Source organism: Archocentrus centrarchus, unplaced genomic scaffold (genome assembly GCF_007364275.1).
Source record: "Archocentrus centrarchus isolate MPI-CPG fArcCen1 unplaced genomic scaffold, fArcCen1 scaffold_24_ctg1_1, whole genome shotgun sequence".
Lineage (NCBI taxonomy): Eukaryota > Metazoa > Chordata > Actinopteri > Cichliformes > Cichlidae > Archocentrus > Archocentrus centrarchus.
The window spans coordinates 31,650-55,540 of NW_022060255.1; the positions used below are offsets into that span (position 1 = coordinate 31,650).

The 23,891-nt window shown below is 42.0% G+C and overlaps 1 protein-coding gene and 1 long non-coding RNA gene across 2 annotated transcripts; both read left to right on the top strand.

The window, feature by feature from the left end:
* The first annotated feature begins 7,346 nt into the window (after positions 1-7,346).
* On the top strand, positions 7,347-15,908 carry LOC115775847 (uncharacterized). Its single transcript, XR_004019399.1, has 3 exons — positions 7,347-7,904; positions 12,548-12,589; positions 15,851-15,908. It is a non-coding gene; the product is annotated as an uncharacterized LOC115775847 (long non-coding RNA).
* On the top strand, positions 15,904-18,735 carry LOC115775829 (zinc finger protein 239-like). Its single transcript, XM_030723351.1, has 3 exons — positions 15,904-15,937; positions 17,323-18,142; positions 18,731-18,735. Exons 1-3 carry the CDS (start codon positions 15,920-15,922, stop codon positions 18,733-18,735), a joined length of 843 nt encoding a protein of 280 aa, XP_030579211.1. The 5' UTR covers positions 15,904-15,919.
* Positions 18,736-23,891: the final 5,156 nt, after the last annotated feature.

A 23,891-nucleotide genomic window follows, 5' to 3' on the forward strand; every position in this document is an offset into this window, starting at 1 on the left:
GGGAGAAAGCTATAAGCATTCTGCTTCCTTTTTCAACATCTTACCTTTGTGAGATTGGCTTCTCTGCTGTTGCTGCACTGAAGACCAAGTACAGGTCCCAGCTAAACATTGAGCAGGAGCTGAGAGTTGCACTATCATGCTTCGAACCTCGCTTCAAAAAGCTGTGCACTGCAAAACGTGCTCATTGTAGCCATTAAACCTGACTTCCTCCTCATTTTGATCAAAAAAGAAAGAAAAAATGAGCACAAATTGTTTAATTCATTTTTGTTTTGTAGGTTCAAGTGTTTTATATATTGTGCTCCTGAGTTAATGTTGCTGAACTGAATATAAATTAGTTATTTTTTTTGTTTTTGTAGTTTATTAGTTATTATAATTATTAAATATTATTTATTGATTTGATTTAATTTTGCAATGGTGCAATTAGTTGGTCAAACATGTTTACAGTTTAAACAAGGATTTATTTATTTTTAATTTCAGGCAATGATGCACTTAAAATCTTTTCTGTTGCAGACTTAAAACACGATTTAATAAAGTTATTCTTTGTAAGTTTGACCATATGTCTTTCTTTTTTTCTTTTCTTTAATGTTAATAAGGATAAAATGTTATGCAGAGATGGATAGTCACGGTGGGGAGTGGGGGGCGCGAATAGTTTTCTTCTTGCTAGGGGGGGCGTAACAGAAAATAATTGAGAAGCACTGCTGTAGATGAACGTGACAGCGACGTATCACGCAAGTTGAGAAGGTGTATTCTTCAGTATATAGAGGGAGAAGATATTACCTCAAGAGAAGATGAAGGAATGTCTGTTTTGCTGAAACTCAATGACCAAATCGACGAATTAAAAGAGAAATGTGAGTACAGTGAAGTACAATTGCCTCAAAATGTCGTCCAGAAGCGCCACCCTGCGGCCGAAAGTGAAATTGCACCCAGTGATTCAGAGGGACAAAGAGAGAGTGACGTGACCATGAATGCAACAGCTGCTATAGCTAGCCAAAATGTCTCTTTTGTCCACCCGCTGTATAGAAGAGAGTTAAAAATAACTGGAAAGACAGATTCAAAAGGCACTAAAAAAAGGATATGATGAGGGAGAAGTTGTCGAAGCTGTTATTCAAGGAATAGCTCCTGGAACAAAACTAAAAAGTTATTTAGTGAGTAGGATAGACCTGACGCTGCAAGCCCTCAGACAAATCCTGGGGACCCACTACATTGAAAAAGATTCCACTGAACTGTATCATTCCCTCACACGTGCAGTTCAGGAACCTAAAGAGACGCCCATACAGTTTCTGATGCGAGCCATGGACATGAGACAACAAACTCTCCTTGCCTCAGAAAGAGTCAAGTCTGGTCTGAAGTACAGTGCAGAACTAATTCAAAACCAGTTCCTTCAAACAGTGATGACTGGTCTTCGTGATGACACCATTCGAACAGACATGAAACCACACTTGCAAACCCCCAAAGTGACTGATGAAGTTCTTCTGGAGAAAATGACTGTTGCATACAGTCTGGAAATGGAAAGGAGAAACAAGCTATTAACCACACAAAAAACCAAAATGATCAGCGTGGCAGCAATTAATGAGGAAAATGAAGGAGCTGAAGGTGAACATGTGTCTAAACCCAACAAGAACAAAGGTGGGGCGGCAAATAAACGTGATACACTCATGGGCAAAGTTGATCAAGGTAACAGAGCCATATGTGAAGCTATTCAGAACCTCACAACACACATTGCAACCCTTCAGCAGAGCCCGCAGTCTCAACAAAGAGTGAATGGAGAGCCAAACCGAAAATACAGAACCCAGCCCAAGACTGGGAACAGCCGAAAATGTCAAAAATGTCAACAGTCCAATCCTGATGGAAGGTGTGCTTATTGCTACAAGTGCGGCAGTACTGAGCACTGGGCAGCAGGTTGCCGAATGAAAAATGTAAGAGCCAGCACAAGCAAAATTGAAATCCTGCACTGTCCCACTTAAAGCGCAGAGAAAGCAGATCTTCTCAGTCTAGGAGCACCCCTCACTGGTAAACAATTGCAAACTGCAAAACTGGTGGGGAGGAGGTGTCTAGTTCGAGCCTCCCTAGGAGGAGTGGACACTACAATACTGTGGGACACGGGCTCACAGGTATCAGTAGTGGGAATGGGCTGGAAAAGAAAACATCTGCCAGATGTGGAAGTCAGACCAGTGACTGAGCTGCTTGAAGATGGATCGCTAGAACTTTCAGCGGCAAATGGAACTGACATCCCATATCAGGGATGGATGGGGATTGAAGTGACTTTAGCTAAAGATGCTGTAGCTGGAATGAGCGACAAACCTGTCCTGGTCCCCATCCTGGTGGCAAGCCATGATATTGAACGCCCGATAATCGGCTTTAAGGTGATTGAGGAATTAGCCCTGACCAATGACACACATGAAGACTGTATGCGATCTGGTCATATGGTTAAGAGACTTTGCTCAGCACTGGAGGTAGGTCACAGAACTGCAAAGGCCGTTTTATCTGTTTTGAAAAAGCCAAAGCCTGAAAATCAGCCCCATGTAGCCAGAGTGGGCAGACAACCAGTGACCATCCCCCGTAACAAAGTGATGGGGGTGTAGTGTGGCCGACTAAACAAGAGTATGGTGGGTGCATCACATGTAGTGTTAGAGCCAAACCTTGAAGCACCCTGGCCATCTGGTCTTGCCATTAGAGCACAGCTGATTAAGCTCCCTCCAGGAGATCATGAAAACATTGAAGTGACTGTTGAGAATCTGACTGATAATGACATTGTGCTACACAGTCGCACCATACTTGGCCTGTTGTACAGTGTGGATGCCATCTACCCATTGCAGACAAAACTGGCTGACGAACAGACACCACACAGCTGTGCTGCTCCACCAATACAGCAGTCAAGTGGAGAGCTACGAGGTGAGCCATGGGACCCACCTGTGGACCTGAGCCATCTATCTGAGGACCAACGACAGCAGGTACAGCAGATGCTCAGGGAAGAGTGTGATGTTTTTGCTAAGGATGACTGGTATACAGGGTGCATTAAAGATTTGGAGATGGAGATACAGCTAAAAGACAATGTGCCCATCCAAAGAACATATAATGCGATCCCCAGACATCTCTATCAGGAAGTTAAAGCGCACATACAGGACCTACTCCACCGAGGCTGGATCCAGAAATCCTGTTCTCCATACTCTTCACCTGTGGTATGTGTCAGGAAGAAGGATGGGAGTCTGCGGCTGTGTATAGACTACAGGCTACTGAATGGGAAAACACTGCCTGACCGTCATCCCATCCCGAGGATACAAGAGATTCTGGAAAACCTGGGAGGCAACTCCTGGTTCACGGTGCTGGACCAGGGAAAAGCATACCATCAGGGCTTCATGAGTCAGAAAAGCAGACCCTGCACTGCATTCATAACGCCATGGGGACTCTACGAGGGGGTGAGGATCCCATTTGGGCTTACGAATGCCCGTGCCTGTTTCCAACGCTACATGGAAGGATGCTTGGGAGACCTCAGAGATGAAGTGTGTGTCCCGTATTTGGATGATGTATTGTTCTTTAGTCCTGACTTCGATCAACACATCCAAAATGTAAGACAGGTGCTCAGAAGGCAGCGAGAGTGTGGCATAAAGCTGAGACCAAAAAAATGTGACTTTTTCAAAAGTGAGGTCTGTTATGTGGGTCGTGTGATTTCTGCAGAGGGATACAGGATGAATCCTAAGGAAACAGAAGCAGTTCAAGCACTGAAGCAAGAGACACCAACCACTGTGCGAGAGGTGAGAAAACTAATGGGTTTCCTTAGCTATTATAGATCCTACATCCCAGATTTCTCCAGGACAGCCAAGCCCCTTTATGAACTGTTAGCCAAGCCAAAATCTGAGGTGAAGCAAAACCAAAAGAAAAAGGGGTGTAGCCGCAAATCAGCCCAGTTACCACCTTCCCATCCAGTTGAGTGGACCTCCTCCCACAAAGAGATACTGAACCAAATTGTGGATCAGCTGACTAACCCACCTGTTATGGCATACCCAGATTTGGAGAAGCCCTTTGTGCTTCACGTAGATGCTTCTGAAGATGGCTTAGGTGCGGTTTTGTACCAACGGCAAGAGGGGGTACTCAGAGTGATAGCATATGGATCAAGAACCTTAACAGCAGCAGAAAGCAATTACAAGCTACATTCTGGTAAACTGGAATTCCTCGCGCTGAAATGGGCTATCACAGAACGGTTCCGTGACTACCTCTTCCACGCACCTCACTTTACAGTCTACAGTGACAATAACCCCCTGACCTATGTCACCAAGTCAGCAAAACTCAATGCAGCAGGACATCGCTGGGTTGCAGAGTTGGCAGACTATAGGTTCACATTGAAATATAGGCCTGGAACCGCAAATAGAGATGCAGACTTCTTGTCACGCAGACCAAAGCCCATCGAGGAGCTCATCCAAGAATGTACGGAGGAATGCCCACAGGAAGCTGCTGAATGCATCACGAAAGCTCCGCACCTGGACAAAATAGGTGAGGTGAATTTGATATCAGCTGTTACCTGTAACGAAGATGTGCTGTCAGAAGGGTGCAGCATCACTGAGCCACTTCAGCCTCTTGCAGCAGAGGACATGAGAACAGCTCAAAACACAGACCTCATCATAAACAGAGCGGTGGCCTTAAAAAGGACACACGCCCACATGAAACATAAAGACAAACTGGCAGAGAATGAAGGTGTCAGACAGCTTCTCAGAGAGTGGCCCCGCCTACACATGGATGGTGATGGTATCCTCAGAAGGGAGACGGTGACACGAAAACAGCTAGTTGTTCCTGATTGTCTAAAGCCAGTTGTGTACAAACTCCTGCATGAGGAGATGGGACACTTAGGTGCAGATAAAATGGTAGCACTGGCAAGAGAACGCTTCTTCTGGCCTAAGATGAGACAGGAGATGGAGCACTATGTCACAAATGTGTGTTGCTGCATAAAGAGAAAGAAGCCTCACAGAATAACCAGAACAGCTATACAGAGTATAGAGACCTCCGCACCGTTTGAGATGATCTGCATTGACTACTTACATCTGGACAAGTGTAAGGGAGATGAGGAATACATACTGGTTGTTGTTGATCATTGTACAAAATATGCACAGACATATGCAACAAGAGACAAGTCTGGGAAGACTGCAGCCAAAAAGCTTTTTGATGACTTTATCATGCGTTTTGGTTTCCCATCCAAGATCCACCACGACCAGGGAAAAGAGTTTGAAAACACTCTCTTTCACAAACTCCAAAGCTACTGTGGTATCCGCCACTCCCGCACTTCTCCATATCACCCCCAGGCTAATCCTGCAGAGCGCTTCAATAGGACGCTGCTAGGAATGCTGCGCACACTGGAGGAGTCTCAGAAGGCAAGGTGGAAGGAGCACCTGAACAAAGTGGTTCATGCTTATAACTCAACTGTGCATGAAGCAACAGGGTTTTCCCCATTCTTTCTTCTCTTTGGTCGTGAACCAACGCTACCAGTGGACCTGATGTTCCCCAGGAAGGGAAGGGAAAGAAACCAGTCACAGACTGGCTATACAGAGAAGTGGAGAGAAGCCATGCAGGAGGCCTATGTGATTGCGATGCAGAATATGAAAAAAATGCACGAAAAGGACAGAAAACCTACAATCAGAACGCATGGAGTTCTACCCTGGGGTCAGGTGACCATGTCCTGGTGAGAAACCTGACGCCTAGAGGTGGCACTGGAAAACTACGCAGCTACTGGGAAGACCTGATTTATGTTGTCAAGGGAAGGAAAGGACCTGATAGCCCTGTGTATGTAGTTGAGCCATTGCAGGGAACAGGGAGACAACGGGTGTTACACCGAAACCTACTCCTGCCGTGTCCTTACCTGGTTGAGGCGCAAGAGGAGTCCAGCCTGAAAGAGAAAAGCAGTGGAGACAAAACAAAGCAGAGAACAAGGAGACGGCATAAAGCCAAGCACACTTACCCCACTGATGCAAGCAGTTCCAGTGATGAGGAAAATCACATGTGGGCAACAGTGAGGCAGGCAAATCCACCCCTCAATATAGAAGCAAAAGAGTTTTGCCCCCAGAATGAAATGCCCAGAGGTGAACCTGAGGAGGTGTTCATACCTGAGGAGCACTCTGAAGAGGAACATGAGGAGGAACAACATGAAGTGCCATCTATGGAACTTGAGGATGAACAGAGTGATGCTGAAACAGGGAGAGAAAGGCCTAAAAGAGTCCGACAGCCGAGGCATGTCTACACCTATGATCGGCTGGGGCAGCCGACCTTTCAGCTGCTGGAAACCTGCCCAGTTAGTATGAGTGAGTCCTCCAGAACCAGCCATGGCCTGCTAACCAGACCATAATCCATGTATCCTTTTTACATTGAATAGAGGTTCACACACACATATACAAGACAACTACAAGTTAGTTTATTTCTGATTTGTTATACAGTTATAGTTCACGGAGATGTGGTAATTCAAACGCATCACAGAATATAAAAACAGGTTTTCTGAACATTTATTTCAATAAAAAGTACAGAAAATGGGATACTAAGCTAACATGTTGGAATTAAGACAGTAGTGTGGTACATACTGTAAAGTGAGAATTAGTAATGTGTACGCTTACTGTTAGGCATGCAGAACACATGGCTATGAAATGTGTGAATACACAGTTCTGGGTGTAAATGGTAATTTCCTTGTCCCATTTGTGAAGATTTGGGGGGCCCACCAATGCTTCTATGGACTATGCACCTTACAGTACTTACGGACTGTAGACATTTGATCCTGTATTGTGGCCATGAGAGACCATTAGAAAGGAAAAAAAAATGAAGAATGGACTATTAAGATAGTACAGCCTCATCATCCTGTAAAAGAGAAAAAATGTGATGTGTATGATACTTACCTGTTTATGTACCTTTTCATCAAATGTTCAGTTGTTAAGAAATTAAGAAAATGTTCGGCAACATTTTTTTTAGTGGGGGAGGGTGTTGCGACCTTGAAATATTCCTTTTAATCTTATTTGTATTTTCAATAATGTGGTTGGCAGTAACAGATTTAAACAATAAGTAAATGTTTTATGTTTCTATTTTATTTTGATGTCATGCCAAATATTACTGTGATTAATGTTGCTACTATGGGGTCAGAGTTCAGGATGTGATGTCATCAACTATCGCGAGGTTTGTGAGCAGCGCGACCTCTGGTGAATGGTTTTTTTTTTTTGTTAGTTTCTCTCGTGCATCTGTGCTCATGTTTGTGCTGCTTTGTGGAATCATTCAGAGAATCGGGAATAAAAAAAGTTGCTGAACTGAAGATGGAATCCTGTCTTTTTAAGAGGGCAACACCAGCCTCCTGTTACAACAGGCGTACCTAATAAAGTGGCCAGTGAGTCTTCATAAAGGAGGAGTTACATGGATCATCTCTGCAACGGGAAGAGGAAATATGAGCGCACAGAATGAGCAGCGACTCCCAATGTGACCAACACTGAATGTGACTTTCTGGGCTTCCTGCTCCTTCTTCTCTCCAATGACGGCCTCAGTGATGAAGGCAGATGTTCCTGCTGCTGCTCTGCTTTGATATGAGCTGCATGAAACAACACTGCAACAACACGCTGGACAAACATCTAAGAGTCCATCTGCAGGACTTTGGAGTTTCCTTCACTCTCCTTCACTCCTTTCCTTCACCTCATGACGTTTTCCATCCACATGAAGGTAAAGTGATGAGGAAAAGGAGGAAGGACGGATTTGGACTCATTTCTTTGGGAGCTCAGACTCGACTCTGGAGCGCCCCCTGCTGCGCTCCCGGCTCAATCGCAGCCACTTCCTGTTCAGTGGGATTAACCGGAAGTGGGACAAGTCTGCCGTGAAGCGCGTGGATCTGTGCTCGCTGACCTTTTTGTGTGTTTGGAAAGAGTTGCAGCTTCGTCCCGCAGCTTCATCTAAAGGTAAGCAGGAGCTAACTTTAATGTGAGCTCAGTTCATCTGGAGCTGAGCTCCTGAATGAGCTCTTCTGCTGCTCTCCTCGGTGTCTGTTCACTTTATTGTGAACACGCTGAGAGGAGAGTGAGAGAGTGTTTGGAGACCAACAGCAGCTAATCATTAGCTCAGCATGCTGGCAGAAGGTGGAGCACAAACTCTGTTTTTCTGCCTGCTCCAAACCTCTGCAGCCTCATTTCTATTGAAATAAATGAGAGCGATCTGCTGCAGGATCAGGGTCACAATAAACTATATTGTTCAGCTGCTGTGGATGAACACGTGAGAGGAAGTGAGCTCCTAAAATGATGTTCAGAGAGCAGCTGGGCGGTGAGGGGAGAGGAAAGAGGAGCATAGAGATCCCAGCAGCAACACACAGGACAAAACACAAAGAGCAGGAGACAAAAAGCTAAAGACACGCAGCAGCGGCCGCGCTCACTGTAAACTTCCAAAACTTCTTCGAGCATGTACAGTTCCAAAACAGATGAACAGAAGTTTCTGGGTAGAGCTTACAAAAAGAGCAGGAAATATCAATATCAGCTTTGTATTTCTGGAGAAAGTGCTTAGTTGGATAAAATTTATGAATTAATTTAAAAGAAACTTCTTTGATTTTATTAGTGAGAAAAAATTTGTGTGGGAGAGACCAAACTTTTTACCAATTAACATTCTGCACAAAGGAGTTCCAATAAGATACACAAGATGGGGATGAAACCAGATTTTCTTGGAATAAAGAACGGATTTTGGAATTAACAGCTTTTAATTGAGTTGAGAAACAGAGTTTACCAACAGCGGTCTGTTTAGGGTCAAGAGGGCTCATAGGCTGGATGGAAGAAAAGTCAACATCCCTGAACAACATAAGCAAGCCAGATGGGATAGCATCAAAAACAATACTATATTCTCTTGGAGTGACAGGAATCTTATACTGAGTAAGAAATTCCTCATAGCGATAAAGAAGGCCTTTATTATTAAATAGCTGATTAACTTGAATAATGCCATAATTAAACCACCTCTGAAAAAATGACCTGTTTTTGTATAGTATGTTAGAGTTGTTCCAGATGTAACATCTCTGTGGAGAAAAATTATGTTTATAAATAAGGGACCAGGCTAAAAGTACCTGTTGGTGAAAACTGGATAGCTTAGTGGGTATTTTTGGAATACTATAATTACAGACGAGAACAAACTCTAGGCCCCCTAAATGTGAAAAGACATGTTGTGAAATGAATTTCCAGATGGAGTTTGGGTTTTTAAGATAATTTTTGATCCATTTTATTTTAAAGGTGTTATTAAAGGAGTCAAAATCAATAACATTTAGGCCGCCATACTTATCGTTGTTAAGGACAACAGATCTGCGTAAATAATGCGTTTTGTTTTTCCATAAAAAGCTGGAAAGTATTCTGTCAGAAGATTTACAAACTGATTTCTCAACATAAAGAGGTTGGGCAGCATAGGCTAGCCGGGATAATCCTTCTGCTTTAGTGAGCAGGACTCTGCCTCTCAAGGACAGGTCCCTTTGTAGCCAACAATTAAAAATCTTTTTTGACTTTTCAAGAATGGGAAGGAAATTGGTAATACTTCTGTTTTTACTATTCTTAGTGATACTGATACCCAGGTATGTTACATTATCTTTAACAGGGATGCCACAAATAGAGGAGTGTAAGCAGTTTTTCACTGACAACAGTTCACACTTATTAATATTAAGGGACAGGCCAGAGGCCTCAGTGAAGCTTTCAACTGTACTAATTGCCAGAGACACCTGTGACACATCCTTTAAAAATAAAGCTGTATCATCAGCCAGCTGGCTAATGAAAATAGTTCGACCTGCGATACTGATCCCCTGTATAGGACTGTTTCTGACATGAACATTTAGAAATTCAGCTGCTAACAGAAACAGATATACAGATAATGGGCATCCCTGTCGAACCCCTCTTTGGAGGCTAAACCTAGGAGAAGTACCATAAGGAAGTTTAATGCTGCTATTACCTTCTGCATACAAAGTCTGTACACATCTGGCGAAAAACTCACCAAAACCAAATCTTTTAAGTGTAATGAGCATGAATTCGTGTTCTATGGTGTCAAATGCTTTGTGAAAGTCCAAAAATAGAATTAAACTATTGTCCTGTATAAGTTCAGAATAATCCAGAATATCTAAAATTAGTCTAAGATTATTAGAGATGTGACGGTTTTTCATGAAACCAGACTGGCATTCATCAATGACAGAATCTATAACTAATTTAATTCTATTGGCTAAGATTATTGCTAAAACTTTGTAATCGTTGTTTAATAAAGAGATTGGGTGCCAATTGTCTAGGAGGAGGGGGTCTTTCCGTGGTTTAGGGACTAAAGTAATTACACCTTGACGCAATGTAGGGGGTAATAGGCCTTTACGGATGCTCTCACTGAAAACTTCTAATAAGAATGGAGCTAAACTAACAGAGAATTTCCTATAGAATTCTGATGTAAGCCCATCTGAGCCTGGTGATTTGTTTAACTTTAACTGACCTAAAGCTTTGATGACTTCATTTAAAGTTATTGGTCTGTCACAGAATTCAGCATCATCTTCTACCAATTTTTTGTTACCAAAAAGAGAATCAAAGAAATTGGTTATTGACTGCTCACAGGATCTGGATGCGTATAGATTGCTATAAAATTCTGTGCAGAATTTAGCTATTTCTTTCGGGTCTTCTACAACTGAACCATTAATTCTTAACTGTCTTATAGAGTTATTTTTTGACTGCTGTCTCTCGAGTCTGAAAAAATATGCAGAGTTCTGCTCACCTTCCTCAAGCCATTGCCTACGTGATCTAACATACGCTCCCTCAGCTTTCCTTTTATATATCTCATCTAGCCTAAGCTGCAACTCATCAAGTTCAGCTTTTTCATTGGTATCCAGGGAATCAACAGCTTTTGAAGACAGAAAAGTGATTTTTTGAACTACTTCGTTCTCCTCTGAAGTTCTCTTTTTGGCTAAATCACTGGAGTATTTCCTGAGAAATTTTGAAATATCATATTTTAACAGTTCCCAGTTAAGAATGAAAGCATTTTCCTTTGAGGCTTTGTTCCAGAAATAAGAAATAAGGCTTCTAATTTTAAGCAAACCTCTTTGTATTTAAGAATGCTGCTATTAAGCTTCCAGTAAGAAGACTTAAAATGATTAGAGCCATGTGTTAAAGGGATACAGATACGAATGGCTTTATGGTCAGATAGAGGTGAAGGGAGAATATTTGCGACCACATTACATAACTCTTTAGAAATGAGCCAATAATCAATCCTTGATTGGCTTGAAAAAGATTTATTGGACCAAGTATATTCTTTTTGAAATGGATGGGTTTCCCTCCAGATGTCAATTAAACCATGTCTTTCAATGAAAAGGATTAGATAATTATCATGAGAGCTGTTGTCTTTTCTTGGAGGCCACCTATCATTAAGATTGCTCAGAACCATATTAAAATCTCCTCCAATCATAACATAAGAATTTGGATATTTAGGTAAGTACTGTAATAAGCGGTCCTCAATTTTGTCTATAAGAACAGAGTTCTCCTGGCAATTATTGAAACCATAAATATTTACCAAAATTAACATACGATTTGCTGTTTCCACCACAAGTATTGCATAGTGGCCTTCTTTATCACATTCTGAGATTATTACATTACCATTAAAACGGTTTTTGAGAATACACACACCAGCTGAGCGCTCAGTCCCATGGGACATCCAGACATCCGATCCCCACTGAGACCTCCAGAAATTAGTATCTTGAGAAGTGGAATGGGTTTCTTGAAGAAAGCAAAAGTCTGTGTTTTGTTGTTTACAGTAAAGAAATATGGCTTTGCGTTTTAAATGATTTCTAAGACCTCTCGCATTTAAAGAAATAATAGATAAAGACCTAAAAATATAAAACGAAAATAAGGAAGACAAGAGTTAGAACAGGAAATAAGAAATATTCAAATCTACTTACACTAACAAAACAAGTGGAGACTCATAACCAACCGGCAAGAAAAAAGTAATTAACTTTAGGGAGAAACCTGAGTAACTATCAGTTTTAAACCACATTGAGTGTGAACACTGCGACTAGCCTTTTGTGCTTAATAGGAGTATTATCAAACATAAGCACTAAATGCAGCCTGTAATAATGTATAAACATGAAAAAAGTTTGCCAGGATCGGCTTCAAGTGTGAACAGGAACTATTGGATGTAGTACCCCATTTGGCAAAAAAAAAGTCACAGCTTTATCCTTCAACTAAGGGAAAATTTCAGCTCCATCAACAAAGGCACGACCCCCAACAAAAAAGGTCTTCTTGTTTTCCTTTCTTGCTTTTTCCACTGTGGGCCAAAGCTTTCTCCTTCTTTCTCGATCCTCAGCAGACAGATCTTCTGCAAATTTCAGTTTGTTGTCTCACAGGAAGGAAGACTGCTTGGCAGAACGCCAAACAGCATCACGGTAAAACCGAAGGGCAAAGCGAATGATGATACCTCTGGAACGGGTGTTGTTAGCTTTCTTTGGTCCAAGACGATGTACGACGTCAATAGAGCTTGAAAGTTGCTCCTTCATATCTGGAAGCAGGGTCTGGCAGATTTTAATGACATCCTTCCTCACATCCTGATTTTCCTTTTCCTCCAGGCCGAAGAGTCTAAGGTTCCAGCGACGTGAGTAGGCTTCCAGGTGGGTAATGCGACTCTCATGCACATTGCAGACTTTCTGGCAGTCGGTAATATGCTTTTCACAGCATTCCACCTTGGTTTTCATGTCTTTTAAATCTGCGCAGATGAACTCCAATGACTCCTTAATACCTTCTATCTGTTTAGAATTGTCCTTGATTGCCTCCTTAGCCTCATTAATTACAACAGAGTTGGTACTGACCATCTTTTCCAGCGCATCTGACCTGCTGTTTATAAGTGAGGTAAGCGATGCCAACTCTGCGAGGATCATCGGTTCAGTGTCATGCATTTTCCTTTGTTTCTCTGGTGGAGGTTTGGAGGGTGTCACGGGCAGAGGTGGAAACTTCGCTTCCATTACCTCCTCAGTTTCTGGGCCAAGATAATCATGCATGCTGGTAGTGATCAAGTTTTTTTCTCCAGCTAGCTGCCCTCGTATAGAGTTAGCTGGTTTGTTAGCTGAGTTAATGGTGGATAACTTACTGGGCTCATGTTTTCTTCTTTCTGCACCACTGCAGCTACACCTGGCTCCAAAATACTGTGCGCATCTACATCGTTATGTACGGTTCAGTGTGTGCAGGAAAGTGGGGACTTCATGGTGCCTTTAGGTGCACCTCGGAAACTGAACAATCTCTGCGATAAAAGTCATGAAGTTTGTTTAAAATTCTTTTTAAGTTTACCTTTGTTCACAGAAACACACCTGTAGTCACTTTATCGTTCCTTTTGATGCATCCTTTTAAATGTTTCAGTACAAACATTGTAACAGTAAAATAAGTTGTAGAAGTATATGTTTTATATTTATTTATAGTCTAATTGTAGTTACATTTCTAGAAAGGCACAAGTCAGGTTATGGTGTAGAGTTTCAGTACGGTTTGTAGTTACCATATACCTACAGTACAAATTTAACACAGCAGTGTGTATCCATTGTTAAGCATGTGTATAGTTTGTGTACCTATTGGCCCTTTTCCATTAGTGCCTACTCTGCTCAGTTTTTAGGGTTTTCCATCAGATGGTAGTGTAGCTGACGCTATGGTGGTCTGTGTGGGTTGCCGTAGTGACAGGAAGTAGGAATATGCTACGAGATTTATTTGCTAATTTTGGTTTAATAATGGCACAATTATTTTATAACAATAAGTTACATGGCATTTCAGTTAATGTTTGTTTGTAGAATTACCGGTGCTTAAAAGAAAACTATATTTGTATTAAGTCATGGAAATGCATGACCCGGAAGTGTGTGTTGTCAGTAGCGGGAGAGAACGGACACAAGAGAAGTCAGAGAGAAACGAAATCGTCGATAAAAGACTCAAATCTGCTAATGATATTCTACTACTGGTCAACAGGCACACATGGTAATGATTATTTGCAATGCTGTTAATATTTGTTACAACTGAAATGTGTGATTTATGTTTAATATGAATGCGAGAGTTTGAACGAAGCCATTTTGTTCTTTATTTTAGTTTTCACGGTGTTCCAGGTGTTCCATTGATGATCCGTGCATCTTTTATGATCTGTAAAAGAAATAAATGTCTGTGGACATCAGTACGAAGCGTGAAGTCCTTTTGAGCAGACCAGAGTAGCTACAGGTAGTACCTGGTATCAGTTAGTTTTTCAGCACCTACTCAGCCAGGGTTCCACTTGGTTTACTTCATCTAAAGATGTGATGTCAGTTGACTGCATGCCAGGCAGTGATGTCACTAGATGAGTCATGAGAGCGACTCTTTCACAAGAATCAAAACCAAGGGAGCAACGAGGGAATTGGCTCCACACTAACCAACACAGACTTTTTTGTGCTCGGTGACTGACAACAGAATCTAGAGCTAGCTAAATGAAGTCACCTTTGTGTTGGTGTCACACACAAATGAATCACAGGACTTTCAGGCTGCTTTGCTGAGGTGGTACTCAAATGTAATCGACAGTGAACAATACCAAGTCAAACTGAATTGTGCGGTGTAGATTGTTGTGGCAAAGAATGAAGCAGAACAGGAGGAGCTACTCGGCTGTGGTGTCTCCAGTTGTCTTTGTTCCCAGCAGAGTAGAATCCAAAGCTCACTCTCAGCTCTCCTTCCAGGAACGATGATGCTGATTTTCTGTTGTTTTTCACTTTGTGCATAAAGTTTCATGAGGTTCAAATGGAGCAGCAAACTGCAGTTTCTCAGCAGTGGAGGTGCAGCAGTGCAGTTTCTCAGCAACTGGAGACTGACAGACTGACTGAAGACATTTAGTCTGAGTGGATCTGAACTTTCCTTCTTGATGGTTTCCATCTTGCTTTGACTGCAGCTGTAGCAACACTGATTCCAGGAGGATGTGTACAAAACATTTTGACAGACACACAAAGCTGGACAGCTTTTGTTCTGAGGGTGTCTCTGTGTGTGTGTCTGAATTCACTTTGTTCCTCTAAGGCCTCTTTCCCAACAGGGTTCCGGTGCCGGTGCCTTTATTTGAACCGTTAGGCGGGTTTTCCACCGTGGAAGCACTCGGTGCTCGGCCAAAACACGGGTTCAACTCCGGCCCCGCAAACTAGCTGGTCTCGAACCAGGAATGTGTGACGAAAGCGGCAGAAGGGCGTGACTCTGCCGTCTCAACATCAAGTTTTCTACCATATTACACGTGTATTACAGGAGAAAAGGGAAGCGATTTTCACGGCTGTGAATTAGGTTGGGCTCTAAGGCTGAACTTGCTGCTTTGTATCAGTTCATATCACAGATAAAAGGACACAAAGTGCGTACTTGTCGTCTTGCTCTAATCTCTGTCTGTGTTTCCCTCTGTGCTGCACACAGATGCTGCAGTAGTTTGGTTTGGACCCTAAAAGGTGTTTGCAGCACAGAAAGGGGAGCGTGTTCTCCCACGTTTGTGCGCTTCGGCTTCGTGTCCAGACGAGGACCCGCCCACACTCCTACATAAAGGAGCAGTTCACAGAAACGCGGTGGGAACGCGGGCCCGTTCTTAAGCGTTTCGCCGGTTCATGGGAACATCACGAGCACTGGCATGCGAACCGTTTCCTCGGCGGTGGGAAAGTAGCATCAGAGATGTCAGCACATGAACAGGGACTCCAACCACAAACCTCTGGGTTACTAGTCGGCTCTTCAGACCTTCTGTCTTTGTTTCAAACAGGTTTCCCACCTACTGTTTCTAGATGCCCACCCTAACATAGCCGGCTAGAACCGGCCGTATCCCACAACAGTGTGTAAATCAAAATCCAGCCTTAAAGGGCTCATCCCCCCAAACAGTGCAGTGTGGTAGCTTCTAATAAAGATCTGTTCTCCTGCAGCTGATCATCAGGAGGAGGAGAGTCTGACGGAGCAGCAGAGGAACATTTTCAGCCTCTACAGAGGAAACAATGAGTTCAACACAACAGGTGAGAAAAATCTCAGTGTTACACTATTATTGAAACTGTGTGACTTCATCAGCTGCTGCTGGTTTGTTTTATTAATTTATTATGGTCCCAATTAGCATCCACTGTTCCGTACTCTTCAGCTTGGGGGGGTTGGGGCCTATCACAGCTGTCAGACAAGTATTCACATTTATGGATAATCACCATTTAACCTAACTGGTGGAAATGGCAGTAAATGCATATCTTTGGACTGTGGGAGGAAACCAGAGTATGCGAAGAAAACCCACATAAACATAAAAAGGAGAACACAAACTCCACACAGAAAATCCTTGGCCAAGGTAGAATTGAATCTAGGATCTTGTTGCTGTGAGGCAGCTGTGCTAACCACTACGTCACTGTGCTCACATTTTAACAGGACACTGAAACACAGACATTAATAATCAAGATTCAGATCAAACCCACAGTTTATCACACAATACATCATTTTCATTGAGCAGTATTTGATCTATAATGTCATTTTCATCACTGTTATAATTACACATTTCATATTTTCATAGCACTTTTCCACTCTCTCCTCATTAGATCTCATTGTTTTCCAACCAGTTTGATTCCAGTTCTTACTGGTTTGGAAATGCTGTCCCAGTAGCTGTTGATGTTGCTGTTGTGGTGATCCCCAGAGTCTCTCATCCCGTGGTTCAACCCACTCCAACTCCACTGTGTTGGACTGCAGCTGGTGGCAGTAGTCCTTGTTCTGCTCTGAAGATCTGCTTCAAGCTTTAGGGTCACTCTGAGCAGAAGCTGCAGAAGGTGGAGAGCTGCTTCATGTGCTGCTACACCAAACTCACAGAGGCTGCAGAGCAGAACAACAACTACATCACAAACTGCAGCTCAACACTGTGGAGTTTGTCTGTCAGTGTGATCAGAAACTCAGTGAGAGAGAGCTCATATTTGCTTTGTTATTTGTTAGAAAATATATGCATACAGTACTTGAAAAAGTGTGTGTTTGCTGTCCTTTTATGGCCTTCATGTGGCCTGCAGTAGTCCTGTGAGGAATCTTGGATTCATCTTTGACCAGGATGTGTCTGTTAGCTCACAGATAAAACAAGTTTCCAGGATGGCTTTCATCCATTTGCAGTGTTGTCCCATCCTTTGGCATTTTGACATGTTATGATTCTTTATAACCAGGATGTCCAATTAATGCTTTGAAATCATTGTACATAAATTTATGTTTCCTCTTCTTTTCCCTTGTACATGGTTGCATGTAATGTGCTACTTTCACCAGTAGGTGGAGGTAATAGACCTAGTAGATCTTTGGAGGCTCCAAAAAAACTCTAATATTAATGGAGTTTGAAGTTTGTTCCACGACTGCATTTCACTCACTGCCTCTGTTTGTATCTCTGTCACTGCAGGACCAACATGGAGCGAGAAGTCAGGAGGCTGACAAACCTCACAGAAGGAAGGGAGGAAAACAATACACCTGTGATCAGTGTGGGAAGGATTTTACCTGGAAGGGTAATCTTAAAAGACATCAACTCATCCACACTGGAGAAAAGCCGTACACCTGTGATCAGTGTGGGGAGGATTTTACCCAGAAGGGTAATCTTAAAAGACATCAACTCATCCACACTCGAGAGAAGCCGTTCAGCTGTGACTTGTGTGGAAAGTCTTTTAGCCTGGCTCGACACTTAAAAACACACCAACTCATCCACAGTGGAGAGAAGCCGTATAGCTGTGATCAGTGTGGGGAGGATTTTACCCAGAGGTGTAATCTAAAAAGACATCAACTCATCCACACTGGAGAGAAGCCGTTCAGCTGTGACTTGTGTGGAAAGTCTTTTAGCCTGGCTGGACACTTAAAAACACACCAACTCATCCACAGTGGAGAGAAGCCGTACAGCTGTGACTTGTGTGGAAAGTCTTTTAACCGGGCTGGAAGCTTAAAAAAACACCAACTCATCCACAGTGGAGAGAAACCGTACAGCTGTGATCAGTGTGGCAGAGCTTTCACTGACAGTAATAGCTTAAAGCGTCATCAAGTTACCCACTCTGGAATTAAGGCATACAGCTGTGACTATTGTGGAAAAAGTTTCAGCCGCATAGAGAGCAGAAATACACACCTACGCATTCACACTGGACATGATGTGTACAGCTGTGATCAGTGTGGCAAAAAGTTTGGAACAGACCAACAATTACAACAACACATGTTTACCCACACTGAGGAGAGACCTCATAAATGTGATCTGTGTGATAAGACTTTTAAAGCTCCACAGCACCTGAAAAAACACCAACAGATCCACAGCAGAGAGAGACTCTACAAGTGCAGTTACTGTGAGGTATGTGTTTTTATTTTGATCTTGTAACTTTAGCCTGACTGTTGGGAACAACTGTTCAGTTATGATTTTTGCTTCTATGATCATAAGAAACTAAATTGTTACTTTTTTTTAGTGACAAACATTTATATCACTGTATTATTTATGGTACACCAGTTTTCCGGTATATCGTGGTATTATTATTTCTGCATATATGGGTCTTTATGTTGGTTTACAGTGGCTCCTTCTTCAGTCAGAAGTATATAAAATAGGGCTGCAACAAAAATAGTTAATGATGAATTTAATTGTAGTCATTTTTTATTACTGGTTTCATTTTTCTTTTGAGATATCTTCCTGACCGTCTATCTCTGGCGAGCTTCACATGTGCAATAGCATTCAGCGACATGTTTATTCATGGCAGCCAATGGTGAAAGAACACGGCGTGCTAGACAATCCAAGGTTTCACAGCCACTCACTTTTTTTTTTTTTTTTTTTTTTTTTTAAACAGAGTGAGACGTTTTCTTGTCCGTTTATCACTGGTGGGCATGTTCAGTCATGTTGGCTACTGGTGCTAATGTGCCAACTTTGTTTTACAGGGAAGAAAAAGTACTCTATATTTTTCATGGTTGACTTTGTACACAAATCAGATTTTAACAGCTTCTCTCCTGGTAGTTATACTTCCTCCATCTTTCTCTCTAATATTTAGTCAGAGGTTTCAGCTCAGAGTTGAGCTCCATGTCTCTCTCTCATGATGTCTCTGCTGCTACCAGGACCTAACCTAGCAGTGACCAAGGATCCCACAGTCTGCCCTGCAGCAGTCCAACAGAGTTCATCACTGTAAACTGAACCACAACACTGCAAACTACCCAGTTTAGCTGCACTTACTGTCCACTATAAACTTTGAATAACATGAATTATCATTTCATTTGCTTTCAGAAAACCAAAATCACTCACTGCTCACTTATAGTGAGTCCCACAGTTTGTTGTGCTCTATGAATGTACTCTGTATAGTATGATGGTGCTATATAGTATTTCTTTAGCAGTATTGTAGTATTACTGTGGTAGTCTGGTCCTATATAAGCATTATAGTGTTCCACTGATGTTATTGCACCTTTACAATTGTGGTAATACAGTACTATAATTGTTGTATTTCACTAGTATTTTTATAGTAAGACATTATTATTGTAGCAGTATGTTGGTAGCAGTTTAGTAGGACAGTGATATTGCAGTATTACGGTGGTATTATTGCAGTGTCACTGTGGTAGTGCTTCAGTATGACATTAAAGTTATCATAGTATTAAATGAGTATTATTACAGTATTATGGTGGTATTATTGCAGTGTTACAGTGGTAGTATTTTAGTATGACATTAAAGTTATTACAGTATTAAATGAGTATTATTGCAGTATTATGGTGGTAGTATTGTAGTTCTTGTATCCAGTAAGCTGAGTGTTGTAATGTAAACAGTAAAATTTAATTGGACGTTGGCAGAGATGCTCTTTATTCCAGGCGACGTCCAGGATAAAAATGTTGAAGGATTCCTGGACTTACACTGTCTTTGTGTCTTTGTTTAGAAGCAGAGCCACACAGATGGATCCATTTCTCAGCCCTGTCATCGCTGTGGTGGTGGGAAAGTGTTTCTCTGTGACCTTTGTGGGAAAACTTTCAGTCAGCAACAGAGCCTAAAAACACATCAGCGTAGACACACTGGACACAAACTGAAGGACTGCAAAGAATGTGGGAGAAGCTTCCCCACAACAAGTGAATTAAAACTCCATGAACTCTTCCACAGTGGGATTAAAAAGCACCTCTGTGACCAGTGTGGGTCATCCTTCATCACTGCCGGTGAGCTTAAAGTGCATAAACGAGTCCACACAGGAGAGAAACCATACAAGTGCAGACACTGTGACAAAAGCTTCTCACGATCAGATACTCGTAACCTTCATGAAAGTACACACACTGAAGGGAACTACAGCTGTGACCAGTGTGACAAGAGCTTCAGGAATCTGACTTCATACTCCCGACACAAACGATCCCACGCTGCAAAGAAACTGTTTCACTGTTACCAATGTGCAAAAACATTCTCTTCATTATCTGCTCTGTGCAAACATCAGCGTGATCATGCAGGCCTGAAATCATTCCCATCATTGGATCACAATGAATCTGCAGACACACAAAGATCCTCTTCTGGTCAAACTTAAAAACCTTGAGATCCGGCTCCACAGAATTCCGATGGAATCTCCTGTAAAGATCTGATGAGGGAGCTGTGAAAGAAAATGCTACCATAGTTACATTTTTTCTAGCAATTAGTAGCATGCAGTTATTTGTATTTAGTTTTAGTATTTGTATTATAAAGTTGCAGAAATGTGTGTTGTGTTCAGGTGAGATTGCAGCAGTATTATAAGTTTGCCATCCAGTGGGCTGGATTGGACTAATTGAATATTTTGTTGGGCCTCAGGCCTTATGTTTGACAACCCTGAATTTAACACATCTAAGACAAAAGATCCATAAGATTGAAATGCTTGAGGAAACCTTCTTCCTGGATTTAAAGTGTTTTAGCTGTTAGAGTTCGTGTTAGTGATGAGCTTTTCTCTAGCAGTCAGATTAAAAATCAGTTCTTATCTTACATGTTAGTTTGTACTGAATCTGTTTTATCTTCATGTTGTTGCTGTTTTATTGTTTGTGTTGTAAATCTTACAAATATTAAATATTTAAAAATGTTAAAGAAACAGTTTAATAATTAATAACATTCTCGGCTTCTTCCTTACCATATATGGTAGTAAGTGTACCGTGGAATGTGCATATGTAACATGGCGTACATGAGACACGTATCCTATGTGTGTTCTGTAGGCTTGAAACAGCCTGCAGGTAACTACAACTTCCTTTGTAAGAAATGTCACCACGTGTTTCCATTTCAAACATAAAAACAACAGTATCATATGTACATAAAACAACTTATAAAAGCATACAAACAGAAGATATGATAATTCATAATAAACAGAATGGAATTTATACCATAATTCCAACATTTCCCTCCTGTTTATCATAACTTGCACATTTTCAGTGTGGGTTTCATTCATTGCCAAATATTTACATATTTATAAAATATCTGCAGTCATTTCAGCGTCTTGGTCGACCATCTGAAGCTGCAAATATGACACGACATAACCTGTGAAAACCTTTGTTATCATGGATCTGATGCAGGGCAGAATGCACATTGTAAACACACAAATCAACACCAACACACACAAAACAGGAGTCAGGCATTCCAACAATACCTGCCACCAAGTTCCTGCATTTAGCCAGGAAAACCAATCACTCTGGCTTTCCTGAGTGTGCTGTTGTACATATTTCTGTAATTCAGTCAGTCTGTCGAGTGCCTTCCTTATGGGTCCACCAGCATTATCTTCATCTGGGATGTAAGTACAACATGTCTTACCAATGATCTTACACACTCCACCCTGGGAAGCTGTCAAAAGGTCTAATACTATCCTGTTTTTCATCACCATTGCTCTGAATGAACTTAACTCTTTTAAAGTTCCTTGTCATAGAGCTATGGTTGTATTTACCAGATGTAATAGTGCATAGTGATTTATTTCCACTTGGTCACGGACAAATCCCAGTCCAATTCCTGGAAAGATAAACTGGGCAATCTTTGCTCCGACTCCCCAGATCCGGAGCTCCTCTGGGACTTCTGAATGGCTCGTGAGCCACTCTCCAACCTGTCGCTTAGTTCTGTGATGTGGATGACTGGCCTGGTACTGCATGAAAAAGACATGATCTGACGCATATGCAACACTACACAGGCCTCCCCAACCTGGGGGAAGGGACACGTATGCTTTGTGACCACAGATGAAATACCAGTCCGCTAACACTCTTGTTCCCTTGGGTCCTGGTGCTACTCGTGAGCACTGACTCAGCTCCCCAGTGTCCATCTGTATTCTGTAGGCCAGGTCAGACTGACATTCCTTCCTCTGTACAGTTAGATTGTTATGACAAGCAATATTTTGGAGGCAGGTCAGGCATTGTCTCTCATCTGTTGGTGGACAGTAGGAATAAGTAGCATTACAGAGAGTGGCTGGTAACCTACCCACCTTGGTGGTTCCATTTGCTATAACACATGCTGGAAAAGCTTTCTCTGGCAAATGAATCAACATTAGCACCTCAGGAAGGGGGTTAGCTAACTGGGGCCAAGTGAGCAAATCTGTTAACATAGAACAGTTTCTATTAATGGGAGAACTTATCCCCTTTACATTAAGAATTGTGGTAAAATTTGCTTCACTCCATTTAGCTCTTCTCCCTGGATGTGTAGCCAACCCATAGAGGCACCATGAGTGCTCCCAGCTAACATTGTAAGGCCTCAGTCCAGTATTGTGTCCTGCCACTGGCATATGTGCACACACATAACAATTTTCCAATTATTAACATGAGCTGTGACATTCATTAACTGCCACCATTCACTGGTTGCATATTCATGTGGGTACTGGGTGTAATTTAATGAAGATGTTCCTCCTAAAACTAGCAGTGTGCTCACGCTGAGAATAATTATGAAGCTGCAGAAGGGCGCCATTCTAAAGGAGTAGGGATCAGTTGTTTTCTTCACTGGGTTGAGACGAAAAAACCACTATAAGGAATTTCCCCCTTTGTAACCAGACTTCCACCTTTACTCCGAAGTAATTGGCTCCACCTTCTTGCAGTGACTCAGATGAATCCACGTAGATCTTTCAGCGATTTTCACTGCTGTTGGTGTGGTCAGTAGAGCTTGGTATGGGCCGTCCCACCTCGGGTTCGACCAGCACTTCTGTTTGATGACCTTGACCAGCTCCCAGTCTCCTGGCTGTATCAGTGGCACCTGTGGAGAGAGAGAAGATGCTTCTGGCAGTTTATTAGCATCAGTTACTTGTTTGCTCTGTAGAAATTTCCTCATCCAGTCACTCAAATCACAGCTCTCTTCTGCCTTCTCTTCCTCTGTATATACAGGCAGCCTGAATGGTCTGCCGTATAATGTTTCATATGGAGTAAGTCCTAATTCCTGGTGTTATGCGCATGTACATTTTCACTAGGTCTATACAGTCCACCCAAGGTCTCCCCGTTTCTGCCATGCTTTTCTTCAACCTGTTTTTTATTGTCCCATTTGTTCTTTCCACTAGCCCTGCACTCTGTGGGTGGTCTGCACAATGGTTCTTCAGTTCAATGCCTAAATTCTGAGACACCTTAGACACTATCTCATTTACAAAGTGCGGTCCATTATCACTCCAAAGCTTCTCTGGAATTCCATAATTAGGAATTATGGTCTTACATAAGGCTTTTGCAACTGTCAGTGCATCCGCCTTTGCAGATGGAATAATTTCAACCCATTTTGTAAAAGAGTCTACAAGTACTAAACAGTACTTATAAGTCCTACATTGATTCAGTTCTATGAAATCCATGTGGAGGATTTGGAAAGGATAACAAGGTGTTGGAAATCTACCCCTTCTTGGTCTCAGATTACCTTGTGGATTATTTTTACAGCAAGTTAAACATGCTCTACAAAAATTTTTTAATAGTTATTAAAGCCGTTTGCATAGAAGTATTTACTTATTATCTCCATCATCCTCCCTGTTGAGAAATGGCAAGGCCCATGACTCAATAATGCTGCAGTTTTAAAAAGGGCTTTAGGGAGTACCGGTT